General features: G+C 38.9%; 5 protein-coding genes across 5 annotated transcripts; 2 read left to right on the forward strand and 3 right to left on the reverse strand.

Moving 5' to 3' along the window:
- Positions 1–1653: 1653 nt before the first annotated feature.
- LOC141445094 (uncharacterized) lies at positions 1654–4306 on the reverse strand. Its single transcript, XM_074110875.1, has 5 exons — positions 3903–4306; positions 3376–3770; positions 2865–2955; positions 2563–2706; positions 1654–2171 (listed from the first exon to the last, which is right to left on the reverse strand). Exons 1-5 carry the CDS (start codon positions 4146–4148, stop codon positions 1980–1982), a joined length of 1068 nt encoding a protein of 355 aa, XP_073966976.1. The 5' UTR covers positions 4149–4306; the 3' UTR covers positions 1654–1979.
- Positions 4307–5790: 1484 nt separating this feature from the next.
- Positions 5791–7360, forward strand: LOC141445091 (abasic site processing protein HMCES). Its single transcript, XM_074110873.1, has 5 exons — positions 5791–5953; positions 6043–6283; positions 6362–6562; positions 6630–6842; positions 6916–7360. Exons 1-5 carry the CDS (start codon positions 5934–5936, stop codon positions 7165–7167), a joined length of 927 nt encoding a protein of 308 aa, XP_073966974.1. The 5' UTR covers positions 5791–5933; the 3' UTR covers positions 7168–7360.
- Positions 7165–10552, reverse strand: LOC141445089 (uncharacterized). The gene is made up of 5 exons (XM_074110871.1): positions 10127–10552; positions 9861–10046; positions 8366–9184; positions 8055–8286; positions 7165–7500 (listed from the first exon to the last, which is right to left on the reverse strand). The coding sequence occupies exons 1-5, from the start codon at positions 10241–10243 to the stop codon at positions 7400–7402; spliced, it is 1455 nt and encodes a 484-aa protein (XP_073966972.1). The 5' UTR covers positions 10244–10552; the 3' UTR covers positions 7165–7399.
- Positions 10553–10648: 96 nt separating this feature from the next.
- On the forward strand, positions 10649–11674 carry LOC141445092 (SAP domain-containing ribonucleoprotein-like). The gene has a single exon (XM_074110874.1). The coding sequence runs from the start codon at positions 10752–10754 to the stop codon at positions 11550–11552; it is 801 nt and encodes a 266-aa protein (XP_073966975.1). The 5' UTR covers positions 10649–10751; the 3' UTR covers positions 11553–11674.
- On the reverse strand, positions 11666–12939 carry LOC141445090 (S-adenosylmethionine sensor upstream of mTORC1-like). The gene has a single exon (XM_074110872.1). The coding sequence runs from the start codon at positions 12671–12673 to the stop codon at positions 11720–11722; it is 954 nt and encodes a 317-aa protein (XP_073966973.1). The 5' UTR covers positions 12674–12939; the 3' UTR covers positions 11666–11719.
- Positions 12940–20405: the final 7466 nt, after the last annotated feature.

Here is a 20405-nt window from a genome sequence, read left to right on the forward strand (position 1 = left end):
GTACACGAAATTTTATTTCGAGTCCATGCTTACCTTAAAGCTATGTCGACAATTTTGATTGTGCCATAGTACACATCAAATAAACACTAGTCCCTAACCTTAGTTCTTTTATCATAACATGTAATTTCTCTGAAATTATTACCGCAGTAGATGTAGGAAGTACCGCAATAACCCATGGCAAAGTAACCTAAGAAATACAAAAACATATCAATCCCACCACCATTTTGATCTATAAAGAATAAAAATACAAAATCTATATATTTTAAATGGATACATACCTTTCATGATGTATGTAAATAATGTACAGACTTAACCTTAATCCAAAGACTAGTTACTCAAATAACGTTAGCGATTTTATAAAAGGTAAATTATAATTAAATGCTATTTAGTGTGAAAAAATTGGTGCCTTCTAAATATCACGACCTGATAAGTTTTATTTTTGACTTATCAACTAAACTATGACAACAGATTTTAATCAGTATTTATATTTGGATACTCTATTAATACAGTGCCTGCTGTTGTAGTAGGGAGCCCAAGAGGGGATTTCGGGATTTACTAAAGCGCGACAGATTAATATACAGGGGGATACCTTGTACCCGGTTAAGTCCTTCCACCAACTATGAGCCCCATATACATGGCCGCCCGTCAAGGATAAAGGATCAGATTAGTAAAAAAAAATTCATCATCTGAAATTCCCGAGCGCGTCAGATTAAGGTAGGATGAGTTAGTTACATACTAAAACGTGTGTATTCTACTAATCTGACAATTTGAGAGTGACGTAAAGAAGGGGTAGGGCTAGAAAGTTGTAAAAAAAAACGTCATCTCGACATTCTCGAGCGTGGTTAAATTTTTTTTTATTTTGAAGGGAATAATTCAAGAATTACGAAAAATATATAATCTGACGGTTTCCACAAGCCGAAATAACAAACATTCATCGATAAAGTTTATTGCGTGCAGCTACGTGATGCCTATATTCCCCTCTCCGCGTTTCTATTCCTCTCTCACTCTTTCTCTATCTATTACTCTCTCACTCCGTCCCCACTCTGGTTTCTGTTGCCATGACGCCATCACAGCTGATCACACAGACTCGTTCGTGGCATGATATTGTTACAGATACGCAATCTGAGGATGGAATCGAGTCAGAGGAAGAAGATGATTCTACCGATGACGATGATAATTGAGAAAAAATACTCAAAAAATTATTTTTTTATAATTATTTTCTTATAAATACAGTATTCTACTTAAAAAAACATACACTTTTTTATTTGCATGCTATTTCCTGAGCTTTTCAATAAATTAAGTTCAATGATTTAAAAAAATAAGAAAAAATTTTTTTAATTGTCAGATTAGGCGAATCCCTCCAGATAATCGTCAGATTATGAGACAGCACGTCTAGGGCATGAAGATGAACCATATATATCTTAATCTGACGCGCTTGAGGATTTCAAAATGGCGAATTTTTTATGCACATTCTAATAATGGCTACGAATTTGCGTCACATCCAAATCGTCAGATTATTATATAAGAGCCTTTTTTTAGGATCTCTTAACATCCCCTTAGAAAATCTGACGCGCTCGATTAAATTTTTTTTTTTTCATTTTCAACCCTTACGTACGACCACCCCCATCATGGAAACAATCAGATTAACATACGTACATTTTTAAAAATACGTAGGACATGGATGATATCAATATCTGACGCGCTCGAGTATGTCCATGCAACAGTTTTTTTTTACATTTTTGAAAATCTATAACAATTCCCCCCACCGATGAAAAGGTATATATTATATGACATTTTTTTCTTCTTATGATCTAAGCTTCGCAACCCAATAGGTCTCTATGACGCTCGAGTAAATCCCGATTTAGCATCGTGGGCTCCCCTACTATTGGTCATACAAATGTAACTGTATTGTATAGGTATGCTTAAAATACAAATACATAAACTTGACGAATTCGAAGCCCTACTGATATCTACATGATTTAATATATCTTAGTATGAAACATTTGCGCATTTTCAATAAAGAGAGTTGATTGGGTAGGCACAATATTGTCATTATGAGAATATGGTGGAGGTGTGTAAGCAAATGTCCAGGCGTCAGCATCATTCTTCCTTTTAGGCTCACTTGTGTCTACGTCCAGCTCTTTTAGGGCTTTGATGGCATCCTGTTGACCCTGTTGAAATACAAACAAAAACTACAGAAAAAGAAATAAACAAATTGATGAGAGACATACAACTTTTGAACCTTAATCCACTGTTAGGGTGAATGAATTTATTGAGTGTAAATTAGACTACAATAAGGGTGAACAATTGAGAAGATTGTATTATATAACTATTTAATATCATTTTATCAATTGCTATCAACCTATAAGTCATCAATTCATCATGACATAGGAAGATAATAATGCTAGTATATGCTGTGTTGCAAACAAATATATGCCATGTTTGTACAGGTTTCATACAATTATGGATGAGTTTGGTATGCATTCTCCTTGGATATATTCATTTCTGATATCTATCAACATAAAATAAATGAACTTTACAAAAAAAAATGGTACTGCAAACCTGTACTGCAGCCAAACGCAATAAACGAGTTGCAGTAACTATGTCTCTAGTAAGACCTCCTCTTCCCTGTCCATAGTAGATGCCCAAATTGTAGAGAGCAGCAGGATGCTCTCGGGCAGCAGCTGAACGATACAACTCCATTGCCTAGACAGGACAATAAAAAATATGGAACATGATGACATTGTCATTCAAATATGAGATGCTCTTTATCTTTGACAAATATGATGTTTTTCAGACATAAGAGCAAAACTCTAGGTTATCTGAATGTGTGCAAACATGAAATTAGACAAAACAATCATTACCATCTTCTCATCAGCATCCACTCCAAGGCCCATCTCATAACAAAGTCCTAAATTATACTGAGCTGGAGCATGATTACGATTGGCAGCAGACCTGAAATCCAATGATGAATTCAGTAAGATAAATCCATGAAAATGAACTAAAAAGTTACTCCATTAGTTTTTAACTAGAATAGAATGTAATTGTCTGACTTGAAAACAAAATAATGTTAACAAATATCCTTATCCTAACTTATTATTATAAATAAATGTGAAAATAACTGTTTGTTAACTCTTCATGCTTAAACCACTGAACCGATTTAGATAAAATTTGCTATAGAAATAGTTTGAGACCCTGGGATGGATATATGTTACTTTAATCTTGGAAATTGCATAGATCCCGCATGAAGCAATATACAACATACAACAATTTACAAATTCTTTATTTTGTGTAAATCAATAATTTTATGCATATTTTGACTGGGGATACTAACTAATGCAACCTGATACACATAAAGAAAGGCATTGCACAAACCTCAGAAGATTCAATCCATCTTGATGGTGGCCATTTTCAATTGCTGCTAAACCCAATTTATTCTCAATTGAATTGAGAACATCCCCTAAATCATTTTCAGAGGAATCTGGACCAGTGGTGCTGGTACTGACACCACTGCTTGAAGACTCCTTTTTCACTCCATCTTGTTCATTTGATACCAAATGTACAGTTGGAGTGAAGGTTTTAATAACATTTTCAATGTTAGGAATTGCCTTCAATGAACCATCATTTTTCTTCACACAGTTGACATAGGGGTACAAAGCAGAAAACAAGCTGTTGATTGATGGACATTTTTTAGCTGGAACTTCATTTCTGCACTTGAATTTCAGATGGACCACCTGGCTGGCATACCAGCCAATAACTAAAGCGCTGCTCTGAAATTAATATTAAAAATTCTTTATTCTCCTGACCATAACAAACATTGTGAAATAATGTAACGGCGGTGTCATATAGTCACCTACCCCGATATCAATATCTTATATCGTAAAAATAAACAGACAGCTCACCCATGTGATGGCACCTATCCAAGTGCGATTGAGGTGTTCGAAGTTCCATCTATTGCTGTTGGTGTTGTTATCATTTTGGTACGATTCACAACATTTCGAATACCACCGGCAGGGTGGACCAGCACGTTTATCCTTATCATCAGGACCATTTGAACAGTTAGCAAATCCTGTGGTACTGCGTTTTTCGAAATGATTAGCGTTCCGCTCTAACGTGTCTCTGATACGACGAGATACATATTTCCACATGTTTGGGAGTAAATTAACGACGCTGCTTCAACACTGAATTATAGGATTTCCATTTTTGGAAATCCTAGGAAATTACCAATATTACTTTCTAATAGGCCTTCACTTGATTTGATAGGCCTTTATTTGTTTTTTTTGTAATTTTTGTGACGGGCGGGAGCCATAGACATTATAGATTTAAATTGAAAAACTTTACTAGTTCCTTACTTTAGTTTCCTTACTTTAACAAATGTTTTCTTTTACCTCTGTAGTCTTTTGTTTTGTTTATTTACTATTTTGTTCTTGGAATTATTCTTGTCATTTTTCCCCCGCCCGCATATATTGCATATTATTATCAGGGTTTCAAATACCTACCGTTAAAAAGTTGGTAACGTTATCGCTGTCAAACAGATTTAACGTTAAATCGTAATTAACATTAAACGATTTACCGTTACTTATACAACTTTTTACCGGTATAAAAATGGTAACGTTATAAGTTATTCGTAAAAATAACGTTAATTCAAAAGTATCGTACAATCAGACGGAAAAAATGGGTTATAAAAAACTCGGAAGTTTTCAACTGTGTTCCGAGTTTTAAGATTAGTCTTGTTTTGACCATAGATCGTGTCATTTGTCAACAATGGCTAAATGCTGCATAAAAAAATGTGTAAATACCGGCTCAAAAATGAAAAAAAAGGATGGGATAACTTATTTTTCGTAAGTTCTATTGATTCATCAGTAAATACTGGGTACATATAGAGCAATTTTATGAATTTGAATTATTATTAGTTATATTGGCATCTACCTGAATATAGCTGCAAATGTCACGTTGACCGTGTTTGTTAGAAAGTTTTCTTCGGGACTGTGTATCTAAGTAAATATATAATCTAAGAATTTACCGGTAAAAGTAACGTTAATTGGGTAACGATACTATAATGTTCAGTTATCAATTAACGTTATATTTTAATACCGGTACTGGGTATTTTTATGATTTTACCGTTATGTAACTTTACTTATAGTGTGAATTTGGTAACGTTAACAAGCCCTGTTGCATATGATTTTACCCAATTAGCGCTACTTTGACCAGTAAATTCTTAGATTATATATTTACTTAGATACACAGTCCCGAAGAAAACTTTCTAACAATATCCCATCCTTTTTCTCATTTTTGAGCTGGTATTCACACATTTTTTTACGCAGCATTTAGCCATTGTTGGCAAATGACACGATCTAATGGTGGCACTTCACTTGATATTGCGTATTCGCGTTGCGTTAATGACATCTCCGTCACTCACGCTAGCAACAATATAGTGCATCTCTTTCACACACGCAAATATTTCTGCGAATATGCCAAGTGAAGTGCCAGCATTTGGTCAAAACAAGACTACACTTGAAACTCGGAACACAGTTGAAAACTTCCGAGTTTTGTAGTACCCATTTTTCCGTCTGATTGTGTATCTAAGTAATATATAATCTAAGGGTAAATTAAATTTACTTTACATTATGATTTAACGATACTTTTGAATTAACGTTAATTTTATGAATATCCTGATAACGTTTCCATTTTTATACCGGTAAAAAGTTGTTAAATCGTTTAACGCTAATTACGATTTAACGTTAAATCTGTTTGACAGCGATAACGTTACCAACTTTTTAACGGTATTTGAAGCCTTATTACATTTTAATCTTACTCTGTCTATGGTTACCATTGCACTTGTCCACTGCCCGTCCAGTATTTTTTGTAGTTTGCATTGCAAGTTTCGCGCGCTGGGTTTAACTAAAAAAGCTGAGCTAAATTAATACATTATTATGTGTGGCCGCACTGGATTGTAATTTACTTCTGATATTTTCACTTAAGTAATTTCCTTATTAGGAATAATTAGGATTGATTGATTTACTTACAGATTTTAATTTACAGATCCTTGAGTGAAGACCAAGTGAAATGTGCTTGTAGCTATAAGCCCGCATCGAGGGACCTATATTCTAAACCTGAATGGCTACACGAATACAATGATGGCAAAAAGTACACACCATCTTACAATATTGCTCCCACTGATGTTACTCCAGTTCTAATCTCTGCTGCTAAATTTAAAAACTCAGTTCAAACTGAGAGAGTTTTGAAGCCCATGATGTGGGGAATCATTCCTCCATGGCATAAGGTAAGTTCATCAACACTTGAGTATGTAGCTATATTTTATCTTTTTTGAGCTTGTAGTAACTGGAATATATTTTTTCAGGGAAATTATAGAAATCATAACTTAAGTACTAACAACTGCCGCCTTGAAGGTATCCAAGGATCAAAGCTGTACAATCCAATTTTACAAAGTGGAGGTAGATGTGTAATTGTGGTTGAAGGGTTTTATGAATGGCAGACAACCAATAACTCAAAGAGTAAACAACCTTACTATATATATGCTCCACAGGATAATGACGTCAAGGTATACCAGCTTCATAAGTAGGTGGTACATGCTTCAGAGCCTGCTAGTTAATTTACTTGGTTTCCAGATTGATGATCCTCTATCATGGAATAACTCATTTGATAAGAAAAATGGTTGGAAAGGGGTGAAACTTCTGCACATGGCTGGCTTGTACAATATGTGGCAAAATGAAGATGTCATAATGTACTCTTATTCTGTGATTACAATGGACTCCAACAGTACACTGGACTGGCTGCATCACAGGATGCCAGCAATATTAGACAATGAACAACAAATTGATGTAAGCATTGTTAGCATGTTATTAGTTGTTTACAGCTTTGTACTATACCAATAATTTATTTTTAATTTTTTAGGCTTGGCTCAACATTTCTGATGTGGACCCACACATGGCCCTTGCTTATTTAAAGCCAGTTAAGATACTGTCCTGGCACCCTGTTTCAACACTGGTTAACAATTCGAGAAACAAATCTGTTGATTGTAACAAAATAATAACTTTAGATACAAAAATGAAGTCTTCACAAAAGACCCTTACAGGGTGGTTTGTTAAAGCTGAAAAGAGAAAATGTGATGGGGAGACTAGTTCAAAATCAAAACAACCAAAATAAGTCGGAAAAAAATACCACATTTTATTACAAATGAAACCCTACTATATGAACTAAAAGAAGACTCAACATTCAGTCACTAACTAAAAAAACAGTGGGTTGGTGGCAAACTCAGATTTTTATAATGTAATAGCTGAGAAAGACTGTCTGATTATCATTTAGTACCATACATAGTAAATTAAATCCATCATCATAACTTTTGATTTTTCTTCCTGTTATATTCACTCAGTCACTCTTACAAGTTTTCAATCCTGAATTCTTTGTAATCTGCCTCACACCTTATCATTTTATGGTTTTGAAGGAAGTCTGATACAAAACTATTCACTTCATATTCATCTGAAATAATGATTAAAAACTTAAACTTAGCACTTTCCAAAAAAAAGTTCAATAGCTGGGCGTTTTTAAAAAAAAAGTGTAGCCTTTCATTATTTTTGAAATTTTGCAAAAAATATGGTTTTTCCTACTCAGAATCAAGAGCACAATCGATTCCGATAGTTAAAAAAAATGTCCCCAAAATAAATGTCAGTTTTGCGACGTTTTTTTGTTTTGAAAAAATGGGAACTTTTTTTAAACGATCGGAATCGATTGTGCTCTTCATTCTGAGTAGGAAAAAACATATTTTTTCCAAAAATTCAAAAAAGGAAAGGGTAGGTACTTGTTTGAAAATGCTCAGCTAACATACAAAACATGTACTGATGAGATGTGGAAACTGTACAAGTTCACCTTTATGATTAAATACCACAAACCATCCACAGGTGGTGGCTTTATAATTAAATCTCTAACTGAAAACTTTGAAAAATCTTAAACAAAGTGGATGGATCTTAACAAAATGGATGGGTAGGGTTATGGACTGCAATGGATAGCTTCACCATTAACAAAATGATACTTACTTGGATATTTACTGCACTGGTAAATCAGTCTTATCAAATGTTTTGCTAAAGCCTTGAATAAAGCTTTTCCTCTAATGCGGCCTTTTATGTAGTATGGTGTCAGAAGATCAACTACCCAAGGAGCTATGCGCTCTTTACAACTTATAACAAACTCTGGGGACTCTTCTAATGGCGACATCACCCCCTCATCATCACTGTCCTCGCCGAATAGTTCCAAAAACAACTCTTTTATCTATGAACAATAAATTTTTTGTTGTAGTAAGTGAATAAAACATCTGTTGCCTTAAAAACATTATCAAGCAGTTACCTACCCTCATGTGCTGCATCCTGTTGGACTCTCTGATCTGGTCCAGCAATTCATACAAGTGTACCCTTAGGAAGTATTCTTCACATACCCATTTACTTGACTTACGTTTGGGCTTTTGATTATCTGCAACTTGTTTTGTCGGGGTGCCAATTTGTGCTTGTGGCACTTGATTCTCAGTAGCATTAGCCAACATTCCAACAATTGAAGCTACCCTTTCATCCAATGATTTAATTTTTGCAGCATGATCTTCAATTACTGTATTACTGGCATCCTGAACTTGGGTCACAACCTGGCCTGCGGGACACTCAAGTGGATTTCTTTTAATGTTATCATTACACAGATACTCATTAGGACACAGTGTGCCTTCAAATAAATCATCATCATTGGGATCACTTTGAAACAGTTTTTCTAATTTCTCTGTTAAGTCATCATTATATGATTCCACAGTGATGGAAGGTTTTGGTGAGTTGACATTGTATAAGCTAGCTTGGGTGGGGGCTAGTGTAGTCCCATTGAGTGTTCCCATGGAGAGTTGAGGTTGAAGATCATAGAAATTGAGCTGCACTGGCTTCTGGGATTCAGCTTCCACATTTATATTTTTGTCAAATGATGCATTGAAATGTGTTTCATTCATACCAGCAGATGGTGAATGGGATATTCTGCGGCGTTTCTTTTTACCATTACAGGTGCACTCGCAATTGCAGTCGCTTGTTCTAGTTACAGTTGTTTGGGTTTTCTTTTCATTTAATGGTGGTTTGTGAAGACATTCATATAATTTTTTATTTAACTTTCCTTTAACAGTATCATTTTTTAATTCCTTTATCTGAAAATCAAAGGTGCATGCTTCTTAGAAAACAATTTAGACCGGTCATAATTATTTTTGGTAAATAAAAAGGAACATAGTTTTTGAAACAGGATGGTTAGTCTAACCTACCTAATACTTATATAATCATCATCATCATCCCAGCCTATATACGTCCCACTGCTGGGCACAGGCCTCCTCTCAGAGCAAGAGGGCTTGGGCCATAGTTCCCACGCGGGCCCAGTGCGGATTGGGAACTTCACACGCACCATTGAATTGCTTCGCAGGTTTGTGCAGGTTTCCTTACGATGTTTTCCTTCACCGCAAAGCTCGTGGTAAATTTCAAATGTAATACTTATATAATAAAAAATATAATTCAGTTATTTTAGTTTACATTCATTCAGCATTGTTTTCTTGTTCTGTATGTTTTAGACTCTCATTAAAATGAGAAAGCACCTTTAAATTTATACCTAACCTAGGGAAAAGATGAATGAATGAAGAATAATTTAACAACATCCATGGTAAGTTCTTAACAATTTTTGTAATTTATTGAGATTTTTTTAATTTTTAAACAACTTCAAAAATAGTAGGTTATCAATTCAGTCGTATTTTTTTGTTTATTTCCTCAAAACTTCGTCATTTGTGAACCTATTTGATTTTTTTATTTATTTTATAAATAGATAATCCCGATACTGACCACATTCTGAATATTCTGCCTGTACAGTTGCACCACCATGCATGCCTGTGCTGCTGATGTTTCTATATTTTTCGCACATCTCCATATAGCACTGGGTAGATATATGTTCTTATTGAGCAACTTCTGGTTATTTTCATAATTTACAGATAACAACCTTATAATATATTCCATGTAGTGTTTTCTGACCTAAACAAGACATGACATTACCTTTAAAAATATGCTGTATACATTTTTGTTTGCGATAGCCAAAGAAAACCAAAAATAACCTTTGAAATAAGGAGATGAGGCTGACATTCCAAATCGGGCAAAGGCATAGAAGTATTATCATATTTCCGTATCAACTCGTCTACAACCGCATCAGGATCTACGTCCCATAGTTCCATGTTTCGTTTAAATATAAGCTAAGTAACACGGAACACGGCAGTTTTAATCACGGACTAATATTTCTGTTACTAACTATTTATATCCACTCAAAGGATAATCACTGAAGTTACCACTCAATAATGGGTTTTAATTCTAATAAAGTGTTATTATTGTTTTTGTACATAACATGGGTTCGTTCTTCTGTGTACAAATCAAATAACACGCTGAAAAGAAATAAATTTATCCGTCCATTTAAAAAAACAATATTTTTCGCACTGCCTGTCCTGCCAAACAAAACTGACAAGACAAAGACAAGCGAAGTCCGGTCCGAAGTCATGTTATTCGAGGGCATGTTTAAATCGTCTCAAAAATAGATTGAATCTAACAGATCAGAGTTGCCAGGGCTTTATTTGTTGTAAGGCTGGCTAGTATCGTAAGCATATAGCTTTGGCATATAGCAAGCCCAACGGCACGCACGTCAGTCGTTACCATAATTTTCCTCATAAGTTAAGCTTGAAAATTAAAACCATGGCTGATTCTACAGTATTAGACGTTAGTAAGATGAAGGTAGTCGATTTGCGGAAAGAACTGAAATCACGTGGTCTTTCTCACACCGGTGACAAAGCTGAACTTGTGACAAGACTTCAAGCTGCTATGGCTCAAGACGATCACGGGGATATTAACTTGGATTCCGATGAAATCGATTCTGATGGTGTGTTAGAAGATGACGAGAAGCTGGAAGACGACGATGATAAAAGTCAAAACGACATACTTGATGACTCAGCTGTGGACACGCTGACGGAGGAACTAGCGCTTGCCGACCAGCCGCCGCCGAAGCCTGCCGGTGACGCTAAGCCAATGCGAACACTCAAGAGAAAAATCACTGCGGATACAAAAGAAAAAGGAGAAAACAAAGAAACGGGAAATAAGAAAATTGTTCTGAATAGAGCAATTTCTATTACACCTGCACCTAAACCTGAAGCAGAAACTGTACCAAGCAAACCAGAGGAGATCATTCCTCCTTCTGACAACAAAATCAAAATAACTGCAGATCTTGATGCTAAAACCAGATTAGAATTGCGGGCAAAAAGGTTTGGACTTCCTGTGAAAGTGTCGGATGATGAGAGAAAAGAAGCCAGAAAGCAAAGGTTTGGTCAGAACACTGGCACCAAAACTACCATCATAGCCACAGGCACACTTAGCGAAAATGTGGACAAACTTAAACAAAGGGCTGAAAGATTTGGTCAATCTGTTTCCAAAATAATGACTGACATAGAACTGAAGGAGAGAATTGAGAAACGTAAGGCTAAGTTTGGTACTGTTAAGTAACTTTAGTGTAGGATAAGTGATTTGACTGTATATATTAAGATAACTTTGGCCAATGCAGCCAATAAATCCATTGCACCTATACCTAAGTGAAAAAAAATTCAATAAATACATAGTTATTTTAAGATGACTTTAATTCACACTGATAAAATAATAATTAAGACATTTTTTCAGTCCAGGTAGCTGAATGGCAATTCATTAAAATGTTCAGTTGATGCAGTCACTATTGTAGAAGTTGTAGTGTTGTCTGTTGCTCTATTGAAGTCTTGCGGGATGTGTACTGCAAAGTCCATGTAAGACTCCTTGTGAATGGTGGCCCATCGCACAGCTATGTCCTTGTTCAAACACTTTCTAAATGCCATACAATGCATGTGCTTAAACTTTTCATACTTTATTCTAGAAAAACCAATACATGCCAAAGTATATCTCCAGTTTTTCATTAGTTTACAATTGGCACCAATGTGCTTAGAGTCTGGAGTGATGATGATCAGTAAGCCACCAGGTTTTAAAATAGTGTAAGCATTTTCACAGGCTTTTATCCTGAGTGGTGAACTAGGTATATATTCTAAAAGAAAACAAAATGTTGCAATATCAAAATGACTACATGATAACTGTACTATTTTATTATTTGTTTGGATTATAGAATTTCCACATAGTACATTTAAGAAGTCACATTCTAACACAGATGGGTTTGCTGGGCATAAATCTATAGCTAATACATCAAAATCATATATTTTGAACGGATTGTAGCAGCTCCCCACATCAATAAGTTTAAGAGGATTTGAAAAATCCTCTTCTGTAGTTAACTTAACATTGATTTTGTCTGCAATATCCAATTCTCTTTTTTTATAAGTGAGATATAACTTCTCATTAAAGTAGGCGTAACACAAGTCTACTGACCACTTAATTCTCGATATTGCTGTACTGTCACTATTCACACAGTTTTCTTCCCAATGAGTGGTTGCTAATTTGTGCATAGACTCTGCGTATGTTATTAGCTTATTCTTATCACTGCAATGCATCAGCCATGCTTCTTCAGCACCAATTTCTAAAGACGATTGCCTGAGAGCAGCATGAACGTCTTTAATTATGTTTGCCAAGACTTTGTGTTCTTCACTGGCCATGGTTTTTTTTAATGATTTGCATTTATTATTAACAATTAACTTTTTGCTACTAAAACGCCAGAATTAAAATGTCATTTATTGTGTTAAACAAAAGTAGATCATTAACAACAATACAATACAGGTCATAGCCTGAAGCCAAGCGATAGTATATATGTAATATATATATGGATTCAACTGCTATTTATTAGGTTTAGATTAGGATGTGACGGAATGGGAGGGAGGTATTCTATTCACGTCACGAGGGATTTGCTTGCGTGCTGACAACTTTTTTTTTTTTTATTGGAATTTTATGGCCTGGTTACTAGACCTTTAAGCCAACTGACTGACAACTTTATGAGTATAATGTTACCAGTTTATAAAATTTCTGTAACTTTTGCATTTTTTACGTATCGACCTTGTTTTTTGGACTAACTTTAATGCCGTGAAAATAACAGCTGGGCTGTACCATGAATACCATGTAAGAATGTGAGGTGAGGAATATGCAGGGATTTTACTAAATAAGGGTGAAAAGTATTTTTTTTTTAATTTTTCGATTAGCCACGGAGTCAAAGATTACGAGTTACGTCAGTGACACAATTCGTTTCGGCATGGCCATGTAGATGCATGTGACCAAAGACCTTATATACAACACTGGAGGTTGAACGCCGAACATCCGTTTGAAACAAGAAATTTGATCTTTATTACGTCACGAACATATTCCATCTCTTTCTTTAGTTAGGTTAATAAAGAGATGGAATTCATTCGTAAAATATGAAAGAAAGAGATGGAATATATAAATAAGTAATAAAGGTCAAACTTCTTCGTTCGGCGTTCAACCTCCAGTTTTGTATAAGCTCCTTGGTCGTGACCAACTCGTTTTTTTTTATAGTCGGCCGTGGCAAGTGGCCAGTCGAAAAGGTACCGTTGGAGGTTGGATATAAGTCATCATCATCATTCCAGCCTATATACGTCCCACTGCTGGGCACAGGCCTCCTCTCAGAACAAGAGGGCTTGGGCCGTAGTTCCCACGCGGGCCCAGTGCGGATTGGGAACTTCACACGCACCATTGAATTGCTTCGCAGGTTTGTGCAGGTTTCCTCACGATGTGTTCCTTCACCGCAAAGCTCGTGGTAAATTTCAAATGTAATTTAAAATAATAATAATAATGTAAATTAAAGGTCAAACTTCTTCGTTCGGCGTTCAACCTCCAGTTTTGTATAAGCTCCTTGGTCGTGACCAACTCGTTTTTTTTTTATAGTCTGCCGTGGCAAGTGACTAGTCGAAAAGCTACCGTTGGAGGTTGGATATAAGTAAAAACAATTTTTTTTGTAGTATTTTACTTTCCTCACAGTTGCCTAGTCGAAATGTAAAGTAGTGTCTAACTCGGGTGAAATTACCCATTTCCCCTCGAACAATCGGCGCTATCAATTCCTTCGAGTGCCAGAAATATCTCGGGTGAAATGGGTCACTTTCCACCCTTGTTTTGTTTAGTTTATTAATTCGTGAAATACATCATCACATTATAATTTACATAATGGTTTGGCTATCAATCTACTATTTTTCGACAGTCGACGTCTTAACCGAGGAACTGCAGCTCTTTTATTCTTATTTCCTATTATTAATGTCTATAAATAAATAAGCATAGCAAAGGATAGTGGGTTCAAATCCGGGCTCGCACCTCAGTTTTCGAAACTACATTTGAAGTTTACCAGTGACATGATAAAAAACTCACACATGGTCATACAAAATCACTAATTTGTAACTTAGTAAATAAAACTTTGTTGCGAACTATTTCCCCAGGAATGACATATAAATAAAAATCATTTTATAATATTATAGAATTTAATTAGGGTACATACAAACATTTTGTAATGTTGGAGTATAATAATCAAACTAATAAGCACATTCTTTTGAGTAGCTAGTGAAAAAATTGTGGGTGAGTAGCTCTTTACCAGTCCACGACGAGTGTGTTATAACTTTACAAGGTATGGGGAGGAGCCAGCTTTCATAAATAAACTACCAGACTGAGGCGCATTACACATCTATAAATACTTTATATTAATATTATCAACACTAAAATTCAAACTGCAAAAAATCGATGAACTATCACTTGACGAATCTCGTGTTGGTCATTGTCAATGGCCGCGGCCGCGGACAGAACGTAACATATCAGTCTGCACTCGCTCCTCCCGCACATTATTTTAATTATTAACGCAACGGCCTATTTGACGATCATTATTTTAATTTATGTATGTAAATAGATTAAAACATTCCATAGCTATTATCTCTACAATAAAGGAAACCACACTTACATTTCGAAAGCCAACAAAACAAACATAAGCGTCCACTAATAAGTGTTAGCGAAAACAACGAGACGAGTCGAACTTCAGCGGTCCGACCGCGACCCGGCGCGGGCGCGGGCGGCGCGACGGCGTATGTACAACGTGAGGTCCGGCCGCGGCTCGTGATAAATTATATAATATAGACTACCGTATGATCTAACGAATAAACATTAAATAGTTTCATCTACCGATGTCTATACAGGGCGCGTGCGGCGGCGGGGCCGGTGGTCGCGGCGCGGTGGTCGCGGTGGTCGCGGGGGTCGCGGGGTCGCGGCGCGCGCGCGGCGCGGGGCGGCGGGGGCGGCGGGGCGCGCGCCGTCTCCTACCTGCCCTCCGGCAGCTGCCGCGCCGCCGCGTGCGCGCGCGCCGCCGCCTCCTAACAACAACACAACACGATCCAATTATTACTCAGTACTGACTTCGCTGAGTAAAGATAGGAGTATCCTGCCTTTCAAATCGATGTATTCGTGAAAGATTAAATAAAAACAAAGCGCAAGTGAAAGTGTTTTTCTTTAACCTCTTGACCGCCACAGTCATTCAGTCTTGACAGCCAATGGAATGCCTCACACGCCACAGTCGTCTATACATCTATACATGACCAACATTCAACTCGAAATTAATCCTTCTGGAAATGTAATTAAAAATCAAGTTGATTTATCGCTGGTCAAGAAGTTAAATAGGGCTTTTTCATATATTAAGGACCTTGAGGTAGTAAGGAAGGTACTAACCTTAGTGCGGGGCTGCGGCTTGGTGCGCGCGACGGCGGGCGCGGGCGCGGGCGCGGGCGGCGGCGGCGCCAGCTGCGGCAGCGGCGCGGGGGCGGCGCGGCGCGGGCGCGCGCGGCGGCGGCGGCGCCGGCCCCAGCGACGCCAGCAGCAGCCCGCGCAGCAGCGCCGCGCGCGACTCCGCCTCCACCGGGCACCGGGGGAGCGACGCTCCTGAACAGATCAATATGTTGATGTTGACCACTCGCACACGCAACGGTCTGCGTCCTACACCGTTTTTTCGTCCGTCCGTACCGTCCGTATGTCACACGCATTTTACTCTATGGAGCTGTTTCACCCCCCATTTTTTAGTCTTAACTGACGGTTAAATGTGATGCCGTCTCTGTCTATTCGAAAAAAAAAAGCAAATAGAGACGGCATCACATAGCTACAAGACGTATATTGATGAAATAATGTAGTATAGGTGCTTTGTGATGGTTATTACTTAGTTTGACTGTTAACTAACAGTAGATTGATAACCAAGGGTGGAAAGTGACCCATTTCACCTGAGATATTTCTGGCGCTCGAACGAAGTGAGAGCGCCAATAGTTCGAGGGGAAATGGGTAATTTCACCCGAGTTAGACACACTACTTTTCATTTCGACTGTGAGGAAAGTAAAATAGTACAAAAAAATTAGAATATCATTAAATTGAATTTCAGTATTCAGTAAATTGAATTTACTTATATCCAACCTCCAACGGTACCTTTTCGACCTGGCCACTTGCCTCGGCCGAGTATAAAAAAAAATCGAGTTGGTCACGACCAAGGAGTTTATATACCTACAAAACTGGAGGTTGAACGCCGAACGAAGAAGTTTGACCTTTATTACTTATTTATATATTCCATCTCTTTCTTTCACATTTCACGAATGACATCCATCTCTTTCTTAACCTAACTAAAGAAAGAGATGGAATATGTTCGGCGTTCAACCTCCAGTGTTGTAAGTATATAAGCTCCTTGGTCACGACGTGCATCTAGATGGCCATGCCGAAATGTGAAAAAAAAGTGTCATTGACGTAACTCAATTATCTTCGACTCCGTGGCTAATCGAAAAATTAAAAAAAAAAAATACTTTCCACCCTAGAGATGAAATAGTTATTTGTGTCACAAGGGAGCAAAATGGTGTATTTACGGCGAGGGCGTACATTGAATCCAGAATGTAGCGAAGGATTCTACAATATAATCCTGATCGCAGCGAGGGATTCTAAAGTAGAATCCTGAGCGTAATGAGGGATTCAAGTGTTAACGCCCAAGATGAAAATAATTTTGCTCCCGATTGGCTCATACAACTTTTCACACCGAGCATAAAGAAACTTGAAAAAAAAACTAAATAGGTATTATTAAAGAACAACCAGCATAGACAAAGGCGTGGCTTTACGATTATCAACTTCAAAAAATTGCATTTGCAATAAAATCCTTAGAAAAACCTTGAACAGAAAAGTTGCACTTTGCTCCCTCTCGTCAGGGAGGAAAAGTTACTTTTCTGAAGGAGAGGTGTGAAAAATTAATTTACGGGTGACGTAAGTCCTCCGTACATGTAACAGAAACTGAAAAAAAAAAAAAAAACAAAATAACAACGACAGATGTTTCAAAGGTCAATTTTTTTTTATTAAGTGAATATTTTCGGAAATGATCGGTCGGAAAATCGCTAAAATTGTCCCCCCTCCCCTCCTTATTTTCCAAATCGTATGTTAAAGGAATATGAAAGAAAACAGACACACAGACAGCGATAAAACTTAATAAAAACTAAAATTGGTTTCAACGTGATCGTATATATCATTTATGTTATTAGCTTTTGCCTCTATCGCGCGCTGTTCCCTCGGGAACTGTGCATTTTTCCGGGATAAAAAGTAGCCTATGTCTGGCCCATAAACTATCTCTATGCCAAAAATACAAAAAAAGGACGGGCAAACATGCAAATACACCAACTTTCGCATATAATATTAGTATGGATACTTTCTGCGCTTGGTATGTCAGTGTAGTTTGTTGTGTTACCTAGGAAGCCGGAGAGCAGGTACATGGAGTCGGGCGCATCGGGCATGGGCGGCGGCGCGGCGGCGGGCTGCGGCGCGGGCGGCGCCGCGCTGCTGGCCGCCGCCGGCCGCCGCGGGAGCCGCTCCAGCTGCTGCCGCGCTGCCTGCACATATAATACTTGATTGTACAACAAGAGCATAAAACAAGCCATTTTACCCGAAATGTTCATATAGCCACACGAGCCGATACAGCGAGGGTGGATAGACATCGAAGGGAAAATGAGTTTAATGCTCGAGTTTTACACTCTGCTTTTCACTTCGATTACGAGATGAAAAAGCAACAATGAAAATTCACTTACTAGGTACCTTTTATTTTTCATACTGCGAGAGCACTCTGTGATGATGATAATATTAATAGCAAGAGAAAATTTATTTAAAATAAGTTATTTTTTTTTTACTCACCGTGGCCTGTTGCCGTTCCAGCTGCAGCTGCATCTGTAGCTGCTGCAGCTGCGAGGGCGTGCCGGGCTGGCCGGCGCCGCGCCGCACGCCCGACAGCTGCGAGAGCACTCCGCGGTCGTATACACGCCGCGATGATGATGATGACTCACCGTGGCCTGTTGCCGTTCCAGCTGCAGCTGCATCTGTAGCTGCTGCAGCTGCGAGGGCGTGCCGGGCTGGCCGGCGCCGCGCCGCACGCCCGACAGCTGCGAGAGCACTCCGCGGTCGTATACACGCCGCGATGATGATGATGACTCACCGTGGCCTGTTGCCGTTCCAGCTGCAGCTGCATCTGTAGCTGCTGCAGCTGCGAGGGCGTGCCGGGCTGGCCGGCGCCGCGCCGCACGCCCGACAGCTGCGAGAGCACTCCGCGGTCGTATACACGCCGCGATGATGATGATGACTCACCGTGGCCTGTTGCCGTTCCAGCTGCAGCTGCATCTGTAGCTGCTGCAGCTGCGAGGGCGTGCCGGGCTGGCCGGCGCCGCGCCGCACGCCCGACAGCTGCGAGAGCACTCCGCGGTCGTATACACGCCGCGATGATGATGATGACTCACCGTGGCCTGTTGCCGTTCCAGCTGCAGCTGCATCTGTAGCTGCTGCAGCTGCGAGGGCGTGCCGGGCTGGCCGGCGCCGCGCCGCACGCCCGACAGCTGCGAGAGCACTCCGCGGTCGTATACACGCCCGATGATGTGATGCGACGACGGCCGACCAGCTGAGCGACTGTACCGCTGCATGCTGCTGGAATCAATCTGGCCGTTGTAAGTAAAAAACAAACTTTTTTGTTGCACTGCGGTCGTTCACGAGCGATTCAACTGCTGATCAGTTTCCTGTCGCCTATAAGGTGACCCGGGGCTATTGTAGCTGGGGGATATTGTATCTGAGCCGTCTGATGGCGTCCTTACGACGCCATGTTCACCATGTCAAGTGTGTTGTGTGAAGACAGTCTTCTGGCGAACACAACGTAAAATGGCCGAGAAGAACATGGCGTCGTCATCAGACGGCTCAGATACAATATCTCCCCAGCTACAATAGCACCTTACTCTTGAAGCGCTCGTAGAACTACCCGACTGCACATTTTATTGGCATTGTCATCCAATTTAAGCCTCAGTTTCATTGGTCGCTAACTGAGTCGATATACAGCGTGCGCCACGTAAACTCTGTTAAGTGACTTAAAGTTCAATGGTCGGGACCCACTTAAAATCATGCATGACCGGCTCTAAAGTAGTCAGTAATGGGTCCCGACTGCTGAACTTTGTTTTTTTTAATTAGTCCGCCTGACTGGTGTTGGGCGCGGCGGGCTCACCTGAAGTGCATGTTGGTCCGGCGCGCGCGACTGACGCCGCGGCCCGAGTGCGGCATGCGGCGCACGCCACCGTGCCTGATGCCGCTCGGCTCGTCGTGCACAGCGGTTAAGGAAATTACATACGTTACGTATACGTTATGCTATTTAACTTAACTAGTATTATCTTTATATGATGTAAAATATGGTCACTTCCCGCCGTCGGCCTGTTTGTGTGTACGCTTAAATCTTTTAACTTTGCAACGGATCTTTGCCATTAGTGAGATATTTTTAAGGAACGTTACACTCACACACACACACACACACGATACATAATATATACGCGACATGTCCCGGCTTCGCACGGCTGTAGTTTTCGGAAAAGTGTGCCGAAAACGTAGCTGAAAAAAATCTATATTAAAGCTATTAAAAAGGATATCAAAAATGAGATGAGATCTCTAGGTCCCGTTCGATGTTCGAGGGTTAGATGACCGGCAAAGTCATCTGTCACAAAATTTGGTTCCCCACCAGGCATTGAAGCGCATACTGGGCAAACCACCTGGAATCACATAACATTTAGGACATTAAGGGCAGTTTCATCACTCATTGACAGATATTTGTTATGCCTACTGCGTTTGTTTTGTCAGAGACAGCTGCATTACATTTATCTGTCACATAAAATTTAAAATAAATGGTAAAATTTATGAAAAGTGGATTGTCTTTGAGCATGCTATGTTCCGTAACAAATCACAAAGATTTGACTAGCACATACATAGATACATACATTAAACATTGCAAGCTAAATAAAAGCTTTTTAAAAACATCAACCACATTGCAAAGAGCCATATTCTCAAAGCAATAATAAAACCAGGACCGAGTTAATCCCATGG

Source organism: Choristoneura fumiferana, unplaced genomic scaffold (assembly GCF_025370935.1).
Source record: "Choristoneura fumiferana unplaced genomic scaffold, NRCan_CFum_1 Sck3bRy_348;HRSCAF=598_pilon, whole genome shotgun sequence".
NCBI lineage: Eukaryota > Metazoa > Arthropoda > Insecta > Lepidoptera > Tortricidae > Choristoneura > Choristoneura fumiferana.

Excerpts from the sequence above, each read along its gene's own strand:
- LOC141445091 (XM_074110873.1), top strand. The coding sequence starts at position 5,934 with ATGTGTGGCCGCACTGGATT. Across the intron at positions 6,563-6,629 it reads CACAGGATAATGACGTCAAG|ATTGATGATCCTCTATCATG; the intron begins GTATACCAGCTT and ends CTTGGTTTCCAG. Across the intron at positions 6,843-6,915 it reads ACAATGAACAACAAATTGAT|GCTTGGCTCAACATTTCTGA; the intron begins GTAAGCATTGTT and ends TTAATTTTTTAG.
- LOC141445092 (XM_074110874.1), top strand. The coding sequence starts at position 10,752 with ATGGCTGATTCTACAGTATTAGACGTTAGTAAGATGAAGGTAGTCGAT.
- LOC141445090 (XM_074110872.1), bottom strand. The coding sequence starts at position 12,673 with ATGGCCAGTGAAGAACACAAAGTCTTGGCAAACATAATTAAAGACGTT.
- LOC141445094 (XM_074110875.1), bottom strand. The coding sequence starts at position 4,148 with ATGTGGAAATATGTATCTCGTCGTATCAGAGACACGTTAGAGCGGAAC. Across the intron at positions 3,771-3,902 it reads GGATAGGTGCCATCACATGG|AGCAGCGCTTTAGTTATTGG; the intron begins GTGAGCTGTCTG and ends TATTAATTTCAG. Across the intron at positions 2,172-2,562 it reads TGCGTTTGGCTGCAGTACAG|GGTCAACAGGATGCCATCAA; the intron begins GTTTGCAGTACC and ends GTATTTCAACAG.
- LOC141445089 (XM_074110871.1), bottom strand. The coding sequence starts at position 10,243 with ATGGAACTATGGGACGTAGATCCTGATGCGGTTGTAGACGAGTTGATA. Across the intron at positions 10,047-10,126 it reads CTCATCTCCTTATTTCAAAG|GTCAGAAAACACTACATGGA; the intron begins GTTATTTTTGGT and ends TGTCTTGTTTAG. Across the intron at positions 9,185-9,860 it reads GGCAGAATATTCAGAATGTG|ATAAAGGAATTAAAAAATGA; the intron begins GTCAGTATCGGG and ends TTTGATTTTCAG.